The sequence below is a fragment of the Esox lucius genome, chromosome 9, assembly GCF_011004845.1.
Source record: "Esox lucius isolate fEsoLuc1 chromosome 9, fEsoLuc1.pri, whole genome shotgun sequence".
NCBI lineage: Eukaryota > Metazoa > Chordata > Actinopteri > Esociformes > Esocidae > Esox > Esox lucius.
Genome location: NC_047577.1, coordinates 22,086,195 through 22,103,590, shown reverse-complemented (window position 1 = coordinate 22,103,590; position 17,396 = coordinate 22,086,195). Strand labels below are relative to the sequence as shown.

General features: G+C 44.0%; 1 protein-coding gene across 3 annotated transcripts in view; it reads right to left on the bottom strand.

The window, feature by feature from the left end:
- Positions 1-13,851: 13,851 nt before the first annotated feature.
- egln1b (egl-9 family hypoxia-inducible factor 1b) overlaps positions 13,852-17,396 on the bottom strand; it is a 52,698-nt gene continuing 49,153 nt past the window's right edge. For 2 of the 3 annotated variants that reach the window (XM_013135413.4, XM_020049421.3), the window contains exons 3-5: positions 15,535-15,671; positions 15,382-15,449; positions 13,852-15,173 (exon numbers count right to left, since the gene is read on the bottom strand). In XM_013135413.4, coding sequence (XP_012990867.1) covers positions 15,118-15,173; positions 15,382-15,449; positions 15,535-15,671 — 261 coding nt within the window. In that variant the 3' untranslated portion in view covers positions 13,852-15,117. 3 annotated transcript variants of the gene reach the window in all.

Sequence of the window (17,396 nt, the reverse complement as noted above, 5' to 3'; positions counted from 1 at the left end):
ATGTGATCAATAAGAACATGTTATTTGCATCAAAGAAATTCATTAGGAAACTATTCTATCAACAAATTTGTCTGTGACAAGGCCTGACATTTTAGGGGGATTGTTTAAAATAGTATTTTATTCAAACATAAAAACATGCTGAGATGGCATAGTTCTCATAGTTTAACTTATATTTCATACGACTTGATGTTCAGATTCAGATATCTTTTCCCAAGATTATTAGAAGTGGTAAAATGTCAGTTTCTGGTAGAATGTCCCATTTCTATTAAATTAGAAATGGTACCTTGAAGTTTATTTCTCTTTTAAAGTACTAAAACTCAAAATCAATTATTGCAAGGTAAAAAGGGTTTGATGTGGGGAAATATTTGTAAGAAATAAAAACTATGTTCCTTCCTGTGCTGTGTAAGATCCTAGTTTACTGAGAGCCGTAATGAGAACAATTACCTAACCACTGACATCCAGCTGTGACCATTAATGGCGCCGTCACATGTTTTGGATATGCACAGTTGGATCAATTATCAGGAAGTGGAAAAAGCTTTTGTGGTCAAACGAGACCAAGATAATTTCTGGCCAAAACTCAACACATTCCTACTAACAGGGAAGGAGGCAAGGAGACAAATACAATATACAGGCAAATTGTTTTACAGGAGAAATAAATGACTTGACTCAGCTATAACACTTTAGATAAGACACTAGTTCACAAGACTCAACTATGAAACAGGGCGACAGAAGGCTACTTATTAGGTAGGTGACTGGGGGAATGGGAACCAGGTGTGCTGAATGGAAATGAAGAAAATTACAAGCCAAGGTGTTGAGGATGGCGCATTTTGGCCTATGACGCAGGAGGTGAGGCATTGCATGTGTGATACCTACTGTCAAGTTCGGCAGTGGCAGTATCATGCCATGGGGATTCATCATCAGCAAGGACTGGGAATCATGTTCAAATTGAGGGATAAATGGATAGAGTGGAATACTTGGGAATACTACAAGAGAACCCACTCTAAAAATCTAAAGGTTGGGTGTACATTTACACTTTGTAAGGAATCAGGGACACAGAATAAAGACCCAGGTGAGGAACACACTGTTTATTTCTGAAAGCAGCAGTCGGTCTCTCACCAGGTCTGATGGGGACTGCTGGCTTATGTACTGTGGCTGGAATGAGAGAAGAGACAGGTGACCATAATCAGTGTTTCCGTGAATGAGATCTGCCAGAGTGGGCGTGGCTAGGAGCCTGTGTGAGTGTGATGTGCTGGGGAGAGAGGTGAACACCCGAGGGAGACACAGATCTTACACAGTTAGGACCGGAAATAATTGGACACTGACACAAGTTTCGTTATTTTGGCTGTTTATCAAAATATATTCAAGTTAATTAATATGGGCTTAAGATGCAGGCTCTTAGCATTAATTTGAGCGTTTATCACATCCAAATTGGAGGAAGGGTTTAGGAATTACAGCTCTTTAATATGTAGCCCCCTCATTTTCAGGGGACCGAAAGTAATTGGTCAGTTGACTCAAAAGCGGTTTCATGGACAGGTGTGGGCTATTCCTTCATTATTTCTTTATCATTTAAGCAGGTAAAAGGTCTGGAGTTGATTCCAGGTGTGGCATTCACATTTGGAAGCTGTTGCTGTGAACCCACAACATGTGGTCAATAAGCTTTCAATTATAGGAAACTGGCCATCCTTATGCCAGAAAGAAATACATCAGAGATATAACAGGGGGAGTGGCCAAATCAACAGTTTGGTACATTCTGAGTAAAAAAGAACGCAGTGGTGAGCTCTGCAACCCAAAAAGGCCTGGACGTCCACGGAAGACAAGTGGTGGATGATCGTAGGATCCTTTCCATGGTAAAGAAAAAATCCCTTCACGACCTCCAACCAAGTGAATAACACTCTCCAGGAGGTAGGCATATCATTATCCAAGTCTATCATAAAGAGAATATAATACAGAGGGTTCAAGAATAGAAAGGCCAGATTAGACTTAGCCAAAAAAACATCTAAAAAAGCCAGCCCAGTTCTGGAACAGCATTTTTTGGACAAATGAAACTAAGATCCACATGTACCAGAATGATGGGAACAAAAAAGTATGGAGAAGGCATGGAAAAGTTAATGATTTGAAAAATAATCTGTAAAAGATGGTGGGGACAGTGTGAGGACATGGGCACCCATGGCTTCCAATGGCACTGGGTCACTAGTGTTTATTGATGATGTGACAGAAGACAGAAGCTGCCAAATTAATTCTGTAGTGTATAAGGATATATTGTCTGCTCAGATTCAGCCATATTCAGCAAAGTTGATAGGACGGCGCTTCACTTTACAGATAGACAATGACCCAAAATATACAGCAAAAGCAATCCAGGAGTTTTTAAGGCAAAAAAGTGGAATATTCTGCAATGGCCAAGTCAATCACCTGATCTCAACCCGATCGAGCATGCATTTCACTTCCTGAAGACACAACTTAAGGCAGAAAGACCCATGAGCATACAACAACTGAAGACAGCTGCAGTAAAGGCCTGGCAAAGCATCACAAAGAAAGAAACAGCATTTGGTGATGTCTATGCATTCCAGACTTCAACCAATCATTGCCTTCAAATTATTCTAGACAAATGTTACAAATTAACATTTATGATTGTGTTTATTTGTCCAATTACATTTGAGCCTCTCAAATATGGGGACTGTGTATGAAAATAGTTGCAGTTCCTAAAAGTTTCATACAATATTTTTGTTCAACCCCTTGAATTGAAGCTGAAAATCTGCACTTCAATTGCATCTTGGTTGTTTCATTTCAAATCCATTGTGGTGGCATACAGAGCCAAAATTTTGAATATTGTGTCAGTGTCAAAATATTTCCAGACCTGGAGTGGCTCAAGTCCAAAAAGAAGAATGACTTAAAACCCCCCAGTCAAATTCAGGATCTTGATACCACTGAGTGTAGGACGATTTAAGAATTGTGGAACAGACTTATCAAAATTCTTGAAGACGTTATTGCAGTGAATATTGTCTCTAATACAGTGGGGAGAACAAGTATTTGATACACTGCCGACTTTATGTAGAAGTCTGTAATCTTTATCATAAGTACTCTTCAACTGTGAGTGACGGAATCTAAAACAAAAATCAAGAAAATCACATTGTATGATTTTTAAGTAATTAATTTGCATTTTATTGCATGACATAATTATTTGATACATCAGAAAAGCAGAACTTAATATTTGGAACAGAAACCTTTGTTTGAAATTAGAGATCATACATTTTCTGTAGTTCTTGACCAGGTTTGCGCACACTGCAGCAGGAATTTTGGCCCACTCCTCCATACAGACCTTCTCCAGATCCTTCAGGTGTCGGGGCTGTCGCTGGGCAATACGGACTTTCAGCTCCCTCCAAAGATTTTTTATTGTGTTCAGGTCTGGACACTGACTAGGCCATTCCAGGACCTTGAGATGCTTCTTACGGAGCCACTCCTTAGTTGCCCTGGCTGTCTGTTTCAGGTCGTTGTCATGCTGGAAGACCCAGCCACGACCCATCTTCAATGCTCTTACTGAGGGAAGGAGGTTGTTGGCCAAGATCTCCCGATACATGGCCTCATCCATCCTCCCCTCAATACAGTGCAGTCATCCTCTCCCCTTTGCCGAAAAGCATCCCCAAAAAATTATGTTTCCACCTCCATGCTTCACGGTTGGGATGGTGTTCTTGGGATTGTACTCATCCTTCTTCTTCCTCCAAACATGGCGAGTGGAGTTTAGACCAAAAAGCTCTATTTTTGTCACATCAGACCACATGACCTTCTTCCATTCCTCCTCTGGATCATCCAGATGGTCATTGTCAAACTTCAGATGGGCCTGGACATGCGCTGGCTTGAGCAGGGGGACCTTGCGTGCGCTGCAGGATTTTAATCCATGACGGCGTACTGTGTTACTAATGGTTTTCTTTGTGACTGTGGTCCCAGCTCTCTTCAGGTCATTGACCAGGTCCTGCTGTGTAGTTCTGGGCTAATCCCTCACCTTCCTCATGATCATTGATGCCCCACGAGGTGAGATCTTGCATGGAGCCCCAGGCCAAGGGAGATTGACTGTCATCTTGAACTTCTTCCATTTTCTAATAATTGCGCTAACAGTTGTTGCCTTCTCACCAAGCTGGTTGCCTATTGTCCTGTAGCCCATCCCAGCCTTGTGCAGGTCTACAATTTTATCCCTGATGTCCTTACACAGCTCTCTGGTCTCGGCCATTTTGGAGAGGTTGGAGTCTGTTTGATTGAGTGTGTGGACAGGTGTCTTTTATACAGGTAACAAGTTCAAACAGGTGCAGTTCTGTGGAGAACAGGAGGGCTTCTTAAAGAAAAACTAACCGGTCTGTGAGAGCTGGAATTCTTACTGGTTGGTAGGTGATTAAATACATGTCACCTGGTAGGTGATACATACATGTCATGCAACAAAATGCAAATTCTTTAAAAATCATACAATGTGATCATTTTCCATCATTCAAAACCCCCTTAATGATGGAAACAATTATGAGTTCCGTGACGTCGCCCGGTATGGCGCAGCCGGGGCCCCACCCTGGAGCCAGGCCCGGGGTTGGGGCTCGTACGCGAGCGCCTGGTGGCCGGGCCTTTCCCCATAGGGCCCAGCCGGGCTCAGCCCGAACGAGCGATGTGGGGCCGCCTTCCCGTGGGCTCACCACCTGCGGGAGGGACCATAAGGGGCCTAGACAGCCCGATCCCTGGACACGGAAACTAGCTCTAGGGACGTGGAATGTCACCTTGCTGGCGGGGAAGGAGCCTGAGATCGTGCGTGAGGTTGAGAGGTTCCGACTAGAGGTAGTCGGGATCACCTCTATGCACGGCTTGGGCTCTGGAACCATACACCTTGAGAGAGGATGGACTCTTCACCACTCTGGAGTTGCCCATGGTGAGAAGCGGCGGGCTGGTGTGGGTTTGCTTATAGCTCCCCAGCTCTGCCGCCATGTGCTGGAGTTTACCCCGGTGAACGAGAGGGTTGTTTCCCTGCGCCTACGGGTTGGGAATAGGTCTCTCACTGTTGTTTGTGCCTACGGGCCGAACGGCAGTGCAGAGTACCCGACCTTCTTGGAGTCTCTGGGAGGGGTGCTGGAAAGTGCTCAGACTGGGGACTCTATCGTTCTACTGGGGGACTTCAACGCCCACGTGGGCAACGACAGTGACACCTGGAGGGGTGTGATTGGGAGGAACGGCCCCCCTGATCTGAACCCGAGCAGCGTTCAGTTATTGGAATTCTGTGCTAGTCACAGTTTGTCCATTACGAACACCATGTTCAAGCATAAGGGTGTCCATCAGTGCACGTGGCACCAGGACACCCTAGGCCGCAGGTCGATGATCGACTTTGTTGTTGTTTCATCTGACCTGCGGCCATATGTCTTGGTGAAGAGAGGGGCGGAGCTGTCAACTGATCACCACCTGGTGGTGAGTTGGATCCGATGGGGAGGAAGCTGGGCAGACTCGGCAGGCCCAAGCGTACTGTAAGGGTCTGTTGGGAACGTCTGGCCGAGTCTCCTGTCAGAGAGATCTTTAACTCCCACCTCCGGCAGAGCTTCGACTGGATCCCGAGGGAGGCTGGAGATATTGAGTCCGAGTGGACAATGTTCTCCACCGCCATTGTCGAAGCGGCCACTCGGAGCTGTGGCCGTAAGGTCTCCGGTGCCTGTCGAGGCGGCAATCCCCGAACCCGGTAGTGGACACCGGAAGTAAGGGATGCCGTCAAGCTGAAGAAGGAGTCCTATCAGGCCTGGTTTGCTTGTGGGACCCCTGAGGCAGCTGACGGGTACCAACAGGCCAAGCGGACTGCAGCCCGGGTGGTTGTGGAGGCAAAAACTCAGGCCTGGGAGGAGTTCGGTGAGGCCATGTAGAATGTCTATCGGCTGGCCTCGAAGAGATTCTGGCAAACCGTCCGGCGCCTCAGGAAAGGGAAACAGTGCCCTACCAACGCTGTTTACAGTAGAGGTGGGCAGCTGTTGACCTCAACTGGGGATGTCGTCGGGCGGTGGAAGGAGTACTTCAAGGATCTCCTAAATCCCGCCGCCACGTCTTCCATTGAGGAAGCAGAGGATAAGGGCTCAGAGGTGGACTCGTCCATCACCCGGGCTGAAGTCACAGAGGTGGTCAAGAAACTCTTCGGTGGCAAGGCACCGGGGGTGGATGAGATCCGCCCTGAGTACCTCAAGTCTGGATGTTGTGGGGCTGTCTTGGTTGACACGCCTGTGCAACATTGTCTCTGGGATGGCAGACCGGGGTGGTGGTCCCTCTTTGTAAGAAGGGAGACCGGAGGGTGTGTTCCAACTATAGGGGGATCACACTTCTCAGCCTCCCCGGGAAAGTCTATGCCAAGGTTCTGGAGAGGAGAATACGGCCGATAGTAGAACCTCGGATTCAAGAGGAACAGTGTGGTTTTTGTCCGGGCCATGGAACACAGGACCAGCTCTATACCCTCTACGGGGTGTTGGAGGGTTCATGGGAGTTTGCCCAACCAATCCACATGTGTTTTGTGGATTTGGAGAAGGCATTCGACTGTGTCCCTCGCGGCATACTGTGGAGAGTGCTTCAGGAATATGGGGTCCTGGGTCCTTTGCTAAGGGCTGTCAGGTCCCTGTACGACCGAAGCAGGAGCTTGGTCCGCATTGCCGGCAGTAAGTCAGACTTGTTCCCAGTGCATGTTGGACTCCGGCATGGCTGCCCTTTGTCGCCGGTTCTGTTCGTAATTTTTATGGACAGAATTTCTAGGCGCAGCCAGGGGCCGGAGGGTGTCAGGTTTGGGGACTACACGATTTCGTCTCTGCTGTTTACGGATAATGTTGTCGTGTTGGCCCCTTCAAACCAGGACCTTCAGCATGCACTGGGACAGTTTGCTGCCGAGTGTGAAGCGGTGGGGATGAGAATCAGTACCTCCAAATCCGAGGCCATGGTCCTCAGTCGGAAAAGGGTGGCTTGCCCACTTCAGGTTGGTGGAGAGTGCCTGCCTCAAGTGGAGGAGTTTAAGTATCTAGGGGTCTTGTTCACGAGTGAGGGAAGGATGGAACGGGAGATTGACAGACGGATCGGTGCAGCTTCTGCAGTAATGTGGTCGATGTATCGGTCTGTCGTGGTGAAGTTAGAGCTGAGCCGCAAGGCGAAACTCTCGATTTACCGGTCAATCTACGTTCCTACTCTCACCTATGGTCATGAGCTTTGGGTCATGACCGAAAGGACAAGATCCCGGATACAGGTGGCCGAAATGAGCTTTGTCCGCAGGGTTGCTGGGCGATCCCGTAGTGTTAGGGTGAAAAGCTTGGTCACCTGGGAGCAGCTCAGAGTAGAGCCACTGCTCCTCCACATCAAGAGGGGTCAGCTGAGGTGGCTTGGGCATCTGTTTCGGATGCCTCCGGAACGCCTTCTCGGGAAGGTGTTCCGGTCCCGTCCCACCGGGAGGAGACCCTGGGGAAGACCTAGGACACGCTGGAGGGACTATGTCTCCCGGCTGGCCTGGGAACACCTCGGTGTCCCCCCGGAAGAGCTAGAGGAAGTGTCTGGGGAGAGGGAAGTCTGGGCATCTCTGCTTAGATTGCTGCCCCCGCGACCCGGCCCCGGATAAGCGGAAGATGATGGATGGATGGACAATGTGATTTTATGGATTTTTGTTTTAGATTCCGTCTCTCACAGTTGAAGTGTACCTATGATAAAAATTACAGACCTACATGCTTTGTAAGTAGGAAAGCCTGCAAAATCGGCAGTGTATCAAATACTTGTTCTCCCCACTTTTATGAACGGGTTGATCACTTGATCAAGCAAAAGTTCAGTTTTCAACCCTTGATGAAAAAATTCCTGCAGCTATGTCGGTACCTCAAAATTAAATTCACTGTTGTCAGTGATTCAAATCAAACAAACTGATTGGTGGGCAAAATAACTAGAACATTCATTGTAATAAGGCATAATACATACAAAACAACAGCTCATACTGAAAGGTTTTAATGTTAATGACACCTAAGGAAATATGTGCCAAAGGATATGTAAAAAGCAATGTAATTGGCATGCTCATTATGGCGTTACTACTTAAGCTGATAAGTCTGAATCCTTTTGCATTACATTATCTGGCCCCTGCTCTATATACAGCTGTGCTCATAAGTTTGCATTTATTATCACAGTTGTTTGGCTCTTTTTTAAATCACAATGTTAACATAAACCATCCAAATGGCCCTGATCAAAACTTGACATACCCTTGAATGTTTGGCCTTGTTACAGACACACAAGGTGACACACACAGGTGAAAATGGCAAGTAAAGATGAATTTCCCCCACCTGTAGCTTTTTAAATTGCAATATGTGTCTTTACACTCACCTAAAGGATTATTAGGAACACCATACTAATACTGTGTTTGACCCCCTTTCGCCTTCAGAACTGCCTTCATTCTACGTGGCATTTATTCAACAAGGTGCTGAAAGCATTCTTTAGAAATGTTGGCCCATATTGATAGGATAGCATCTTGCAGTTGATGGAGATTTGTCGGATGCACATCCAGGGCACGAAGCTCCCGTTCCACCACATCCCAAAGATGCTCTATTGGGTTGAGATCTGGTGACTGTGGGGGCCATTTCAGTACAGTGAACTCATTGTCATGTTCAAGAAACCAATTTGAAATGATTCGAGCTTTGTGACATGGTGCATTATCCTGCTGGAAGTAGCCATCAGAGGATGGGTATATGGTGGTCATAAAGGGATGGACATGGTCAGAAACAATGCTCAGGTAGGCCGTGGCATTTAAACGATGCCCAATTGGCACTAAGGGGCCTAAAGTGTGCCAAGAAAACATCCCCCACACCATTACATCACCACCACCAGCCTGCACAGTGGTAACAAGGCATGATGGATCCATGTTCTCATTCTGTTTACGCCAAATTCTGATTCTACCATCTGAATGTCTCAACAGAAATCGAGACTCATCAGACCAGGCAACATTCTTCCAGTCTTCAACTGTCCAATTTTGGTGAGCTCGTGCAAATTGTAGCCTCTTTTTCCTATTTGTAGTGGGTATGAGTGGTACCCAGTGGGTTCTTCTGCTATTTTAGCCCATCCGCCTCAAGGTTGTGCGTGTTGTGGCTTCACACATGCTTTGCTGCATACCTCGGTTGTAACGAGTGGTTATTTCAAGTTGCTCTTCTATCAGCTTGAATCAGTCGGCCCATTCTCCTCTGACCTCTAGCATCAACAAGGCATTTTCACCCACAGGACTGCCGCATACTGGATTATTTTCCCTTTTCACACCATTCTTTGTAAACCCTAGAAATGGTTGTGCGTGAAAATCCCAGTAACTGAGCAGATTGTGAAATACTCAGACCGGCCCGTCTGGCACCAACAACCATGCCACGCTCAAAATTGCTTAAATCAACTTTCTTTCCCATTCTGACATTCAGTTTGGAGTTCAGGAGATTGTCTTGACCAGGACCACACCCCTAAATGCATTGAAGCAACTGCCATGTGATTGGTTGATTAGATAATTGCATTAATGAGAAATTTAACAGGTGTTCCTAATAATCCTTTAGGTGAGTGTATATAAACAGTATAAACAGCAATGAGTTTGTTAGTGCTCATGTACTGAGCAGGCTAGATGCTGAGCCATGGGGAGTAGAAAAGAACTGTCAAAAGACTTGCGTAACAAGGTAATGGAACATTTTAGAATGGCCTTTTATTGTGGCCAGCCTAAGGCACACCTGTTGAATAATCATGCTATCTAATCAGCATCTTGATATGCCACACCTGAGGTGGATGGATTATCTCGGCAAAGGAGATGTGCTCACTAACACAGATTTAGACAGCTTTGTGAACAATATTTGAGGAAAAACTAACATCAACAGAACAAAAATCCTGCATACACATTGAAAATAGTAGAGGCAAATTGCATATAGACCAAACACGTTTTGTGGTACTGCTTTATAAAACACGTCGAAAGGAATTGCCTGCTATTCATTCACAAATATATTGAAAGCCATAATAACAGTAAAAACAATAATAAGCTGTTTTTCTCCTCATTTTTGCCACAATAATTGGCACCTCTATAAATGCTTATATGTAAAAGTATATTCCCATTCATATTTGAAGTGTTCAGTGATTAGAAACAATTAAGTGGTTAGCCATGAATTCCTGTTTTGCATGGTTTTAAATATGAGATGACACACAGGCTAAATTCCTAAAGTCATCCATCACTATGGGATAGACCCGAGAATACAGTAATGGTGTGCGACAAAAGGTTGTTGATCTGTACGAATCAGGAAATGGCTATTCGAAAATAGCTCAATGGTTGAAAATGACCATTTCCACTATCAGGGTAATACTTACAAAGTTAAAAGCAACTGGAGATGTTAACAATCACAGTGGAAGAGGACATGTCTATTTTTACCCCACACACAATGAGGAGAATGGTTTGAGTGTACAAAGACTCTCCAAGAATAACAGCTGGAGAATTGCAGAAGTTACTTGGGTCTTGGGGTCAGAATGTCTCAAAAAGAACGATCAGACACCACCCACATAACCTCAAGTTGTTTAGGAGGGTTCCCATAAAAAAGTATTTGCTGTCATCAAACAACAAAGTGAAATGTAGGTGGGTTTGAAAGACAGCAATGCAGAAAAGTACCTCTTACCCACTGTGCCTGGTGGTGGATCTTTGATGTTGTGTGGCTGTGCCCCCCCCCCCCCCTACCAAAGGACCTAAACAACTTGTTAGGATACCTGGTATCCTGGACTCCATTAAGTACCAGCAGATATTAAATCACAACCTGACTGGATCTGCCAGGAAGCTAAACTGGCCTGTGGTTGGATGTTCAAGCAGGACAATGATCCAAAGCACACCTCAAAATCAACACAGAAATGGTTCACTGACCACAGAATCAAAGTTTTGCCATGGTCATCCAAGTCCCTTGACCTAAAATCCATTGAAAGAGATGCGTCCACAAACATGGTCCTTGGAATCTGAAGGGTCTGGAGAGATTCTGTACAGAGGAATGCCCTCAGATCCCTTGCCATGTGTTCTCCAACTCCATTATGCATTTTAATAGAAGACTCAGAGCTGTTATCTTGGGAAAAGGAGGTTGCACAAACTATTAAATGAACACACATATATTTGTGGAAATAATGTTTTATGATAAGAATGTTTTTTTTCCTTTAATTTATTTTCCTTTCATAGATTTTTGTTAATATTTTGAACGAAAGATCAAGAGGATACAAAATAAATATACATTTTTCACAGCCCATTTTGTTCATATTTACCAAGGGTAAATAGTAAATTAGTAAAGGGCCATGTATACATAACACCCTGTACATAACCCACACAAGTATTTAGACCCCCTGCCATAAAACTCGAACTTTTGCTTTCATGCATCCTGTGTCCTTTGATCATCCTAAGAATGTCTTCATAACTGGATTGATGTCCACCTGGGGGCAAATTCAATTGATTCGACATGATTTAAAAAGGCTCATACCTGTCTATATAAGGTCCCACACAGAACTGGGAGAACCTGCCCAAAGGACAACCATCACTTTAGTACTCCATCCATCAGGCCTTTATGGTGAGTGGCCAAAAGCAAGCCACTCCCAAATAAAAGGCATTTGACATGCAGGCTGAATAACTCTGAGAGCATAAAGAAAGACTGGTCTGATGAGAACCAAATCAAACTACAAGACCTGAATGCCAATTGCTTTATCTGGAAAGTATGCCAAGAACACATTCTTATTTACAGCAACAACCTGGGAGCAATTAGGGATTAACTGTCTGACTCAGGGACCGAATGAATGGGGTTTAGAACCAGCAACCTTTCATTTACTGAACCAAAGTTATATTACAGTTGATTTCGAAATTACCAATTTTATAATGTAATCATCAACACAAATGGAATAATGATTATGATTATGATATGTGCAAAACAAAAACTTTAAGTCATGTTTATTACATTTAATCATAAATGCAAACATTATTACATTATTAGCAGCTATTACTCTATTGGCAGAAATTACACAATACGTTGCTACAGGGAGCATGAATATGATTTGAAAACATTTAAATACCTTTAAAAGCTTTGCATGATTGAGTTTGTCTATTGCAACTGAACCAATTCAACCATTATTTCATTACTTGATGCAAACAGTGCTTATCATTACACAATGTATTCTCAATGTTGTTTTTTTACTTGTCTAATAATTAACAAATATTTATAGACAGATCAATGTTAAATTAATTAAGTTTGAAACACAATCACTTGCAAGAGTTATGTGTGATGTTTTAGGGAGGATGTCTCTCTTTCAATGGGTTAATGGAAAATCGCATTCAGATAGGCACATTGCACATTTTTCTGATAACATTCCTTCCGCTGTGCTTCAAAAGGAATCATAGTGTCATTGTGGTATTTGTTACCACACGATGGCGCTGTTGTACACCTAGAGAGAATAGCCACCACCATTTATTAGACTCTCAACCTCGGCTCAGTGGTTAGATAAGGAATCGCACACATGCATACGTGCAGATACGCACATACACACCAACCACCAACACTGCAGTGACAAGACAATACAGCCGCAGATCCAAACTGCGCTTACAAAACCTGCCTTTTTATTTAAAATGTACACCCTGTTCAAAAGTTTGGGATGACTTTGAAATGTTTTGTCAATGAAAATTATTAAAATAACATCAAATTGATCAGAAATACAGTGTAGACATTGTTAATGTTTCAAATAACCGTTGTAGCAAGAAACAGTAGATTTTTTTATGGAAGAACTACATAGGCGTACAGAGGCCCATTATCAGCAACCAACAGTTCTGTGTTTTCTTTATCACAGTGCCATTGCAAAGTTTATCATTTTAAAAGGCTAATTGATCATTACAAAACCCTTTTGCAATTGTGTTAGGACAGCTGAAAGCTGTTGTGCTAATTAAGGAAGCAATAAAACTGGCCTTTAGATTTGTTGAGTATCTGGGGCATATTCAGTTGTGGCGCAAAATGGCCAGAAACAAATAACTTTCTTTCTGAACTTTCTGAAACTCATCAGTCTATTCTTGTACTGAGAAATGAAGGCTATTCCATGCAAAAAACTAAAGATCTCATACAACACTGTACTACTCATAACAGTGCAAACTGGCTCTAACCAAAATAGAAAGAGGAATAGGAGGCCCGGTGTACTGAGAAAGAGGACAAATACATTTGTTTCTAGTTTAAGAAACAGACACCTCACAGTTCCTCAACTGGCAGCTTCATTAAATAGTTCCCGCAAAACACCAGTCTCAATGTCAACAGTGAAGGGGCGACTCCGGGATACTGGTCTTCCAGGCAGAGTTGCAAAGAAAAAGCCGTATCTCAGACTGGCCAATAAAAAGAAAATATTAAGATGGGCAAAAACACAGCCACTGGACAGTGGAATATTAGAAAAAGTGTGAGGTGTTGGGATCACATAAAAAATGTGTGAGTCGCAGACCAAATGAAAATATGTCATCTGTCAAGCATGGTGGAGGCATTGTGATGGTCTTGGAGGTGCTTTGATGGTGGTAAAGTGGGAGATTTGTACAGGGTGAAACAAATCTTGAAGAAGGAAAGCTATCACTCTATTTAGCAACACCATGCTATAGCCTGTGGGCAGTGCTTGATTGGATTTCTCTCATACAACAGGACAATGATCTAAAGCAGAGCTCCTAACTATGCAAGAACTATTTAGGGAAGAAGCAGTCAGCTGGTATTCTGTCTATAATGGAGTGGCCAGCACACTCACCAGATCTCAACCATGTTGAGCTGTTGTGGGAGCAGCTTGACCATATGGTACATAAGACGTGGCCATCAAGCCAATCCAACGTGTGGGAGGTGCTTCAGAAAGGTGGTGTGAAATCTCTTCAGATTATCCCAACAAATTAACAACTAGTCTGCAAAGCTGTAATTGCTGCAAATGGAGGATACTTTGACAAAAGTCAAAGTTTGAAGGAAACAATTATTATTTCAATAAATTATTTCTAACCTTGTCAATGAATATATGTCCTATTCATTTAGCAATATTTCCTATTCAAACTAATTTCATGTAAGTTTTCATGGAAAATAAGGACATTTCTAAGTGACCCCAAACTTTTGAACAGTACTGTAACTTCAGAGCCGCAAGGTTCTTGCAAGGCTATTGGTAGTTGTCAGTTTTTGGTTTTTAGGAAAATAGTGACTGCTGCATCAACAGACATTGACAATTTATCGCAGGTCAGGTCTCTACAGCAAAGCACAGATTATTGTGTTCATTAGGGCATGCAATGGAAAATGTATTAAAATGTTTTGTAATGTAAGTCAACAGCAAGCATTTGTGTAATGAATACCCGTTCCCTTTTCTTCCATATGATGCTTTATGAACACAACCCAGTTACCAAGCAATGGGTGCCAGGACAGAAAAACACAGAAGAATGGCATTGCGATCCAAATATGTCTGCAATCTGAAAATCACTCCAGCTGAAGACACTTGTGTTTTGTAGTTATGACTAATTTAAATCAGTGCAGCATGGACCCCTAATTGTCTGAAGTTACCCATTCACCAATAGTTACAAGAACCGTGCTGAGTAGGACCAAGGGTATCTATCAGGAGATGGTCTCTGCCCTATGGTGTCTATCAGGAAATGGTAACATACTGTCACAATCTCCTGTCCAGGGATATCATAGAGATTTCCCCTCAAAAAAGAGTTTCATCCCATGAAGTCTGGGATAAATCATCCGGCAGAAGCATGTGTGTGTGCTTGTCAGATATCACCCCAGAATTAACAATAACTATTTTGCTTTTTTCTTATTTTGCATACTTCACTCTGGATTTTACATACCTTTTTTCTCTCTCATTTTTACACTGGCATTATTTTCACACTAGTCAAAATAATCAAAGCAATGACCAAAAACAAACTTGGCACAGGATGAGTTTTTGCAGTGCAATGACATCACATTCAGACATCACATTCGTTGTTGTGTGTGTGGTAACTTGGATGGTTAGTGTAAAGAAAGCAGACTAGTATGTTCTAATCTTCATCCCTCTGTCCTTCTACTTCATCCACCCCCCAATCCTTCATTCCACCCATCCATCCATCTGTTCCCAGCAGCAGCAGGTGATGGCAGCTCAGCTCCAACAGCCTTAGCTCGGCTCCGAAGGCTTGTTCAATTCTACCTTTACTCCCTTTTCGCCAGCACCTGAGAGGGATATACAGAGGGCGTATGGGAGTTTTTTCAATGGTCCTGCGTAGCTCAGAAGAGAATAGCATTTGTAATACCAGGGTTGTGAGGTTAATTCCCATGTAGGAAGGGGCAGTTAAAAAAGGATTAAAATGTGTGCAAGACTGGTCCTAGACCACCACAATTACTTTCTGCTGCTTCATAAATACGAGCCCAGGACTCTTACCTGTTAGATACTTTTCCTTGGCACGAGCGCGCTCATCTGCATCGAAATACCAGACTGTTATGGCATACCTGGACATAAAAAACAGGACATTCATCAGGAGTCATGTTGTTTTCTCTGGAGCCAAAAAGAGACCAGGCTTACAGGTCACCCTACCTGGTGTGGTATGACGGCTGCACCTCGTGGGGGTTTCGTCTGTCTGACCAGAAGAAGAGTAGTCGGTCAAACTTGGGCTCGATGTCTGCAAACTGTGCCTTTCCCTCTGGGAAAATCCTCAAGAGTCCACCGTGTTTCTATCACATGGAAATACAAGCCATTGCTCAATAAATTGTATCCAAAAAAAGCAAACAGAAAAACTTGTTTAAAATAAAACACATGGAAAGAAGTTAATTCTGAATCTTCCAAATGAAAAACAATATTTCACATATACAGTAATGTAAAAACAATTTGGGGCAAAACAGAGCAATCTCAGAAGAGTTCAAACTTAAAAGAGGGCTGACAGTGCCCTCCTATATCAATGGTATTCACCTTGTTATAAATACAATCAAACCTTAAGACTAATCGTGTAGAAACAACTTGGAACCCCACCTCCAAAGCAATCAGAATAGGTCTTAGCCCTGATTGCCCAGATTCAGGCCCACTCTTCACTACTGTACCTCGTTGTCTCCCAATGCCAAGTCTTAGCACTGGCCAAAGCCACTATGCTCCTGGCAAAAACAAACAACCAAAGGGTGCAGCCCTGGCGTTGACCCATAGCATGCCAAAATAGCTGCAAATTAGACCTTAACCATGGTAAAAGATTGGCTGTTCTGAAGGATTTCAAGTATGAAGGCCAAAATGTCAATGACAGATCTCTCAAGGCACTCATCCGGTCGGCTCCGGTTCCAGGACTGAAAGGCTTGCCATATACTGACATATGAAGCCCTCATGAAGGGAGCTCTAGCCAAATTAACAATCTCAATGACATTCAGGAGCAGGCCTGTTAAAACAGACTGGCCCAATCCACAGATCTTAGAGCTGGGGCCAGAGGTGCTGGATCTGGCCTCTACACGGCAGATACTTAAAGCTCTGGGAACCAGGGCCAATTGGGCCAGCGAGGGGCCACAAGCAGCATGGACAGACCTTCCAAAAGTATATACTCCTGTGCATGTAGTGCCTTTACTCCTAGACCCCCCTGAAACTCTCCTATGTCTGGGACACCATAGACGGGTTTAGCCTCAATTCTTTGACTAGGGGTATCCCTCTGGAGAGGAGATCTGAGTCTGGGTTGATAAGCTGTGCAAAGGCAGTTGAGAAAACAATCACTCCGTACAGGCTCGGAAAGTATTATTGTCAACAGGTGTTGGACAATTACCAAAGATTAAAGAACTGAGAGGCATCGGGTGGGGTGTCCCCGACCACACCTAGAGGATGATGTAATCACAATCACCCCCAAAGCGCTGGCTAGACCAAGCCAAGAAAATGCCATCAGGATCTGCCTTAGCAAGTTCACAGTCCAGCCTGGGCAGCACCTATATAGTGCAATCATGCGAGGCTGGCCGTGCCTCTTCTTCCCCACCACTTATGCAGGTTGTGGACAGAGCCATGTAGAGTGGAGGAGCTCATGTTGGACGTGTCCCACGTACCAGAACGAATGGGCATAGTCAGTGACAGGACTGGGACGGAAATAAGCAGGCAAAGCGTCACCCTCAGGCAAAACCTGTGGTGATCGGGTGGAGCAATGTAGACTCCACAGGAAGAAATGACATGGCCTGCAACACAAACATGGCTGGGAGGCCTCCATTGTCCCGGCAAACAGTTATACTAGGCAAGGGCATAAACCAGCCTGCATCTTTTTGGAATAAATGTATTGTTTTGTTGTGGTCTGGACCAAATGTGAAACAATCACAGACATCTATTGTATCAGACGTTTAGCCGGTAGTAGAGTAAAATACAAGAGCCCAGTAGGGTTGCATGATATGGACAAAAAATCATATAGCATTTTTGTTTTTGCTAGACACTGCGATTGCGATTTGAAC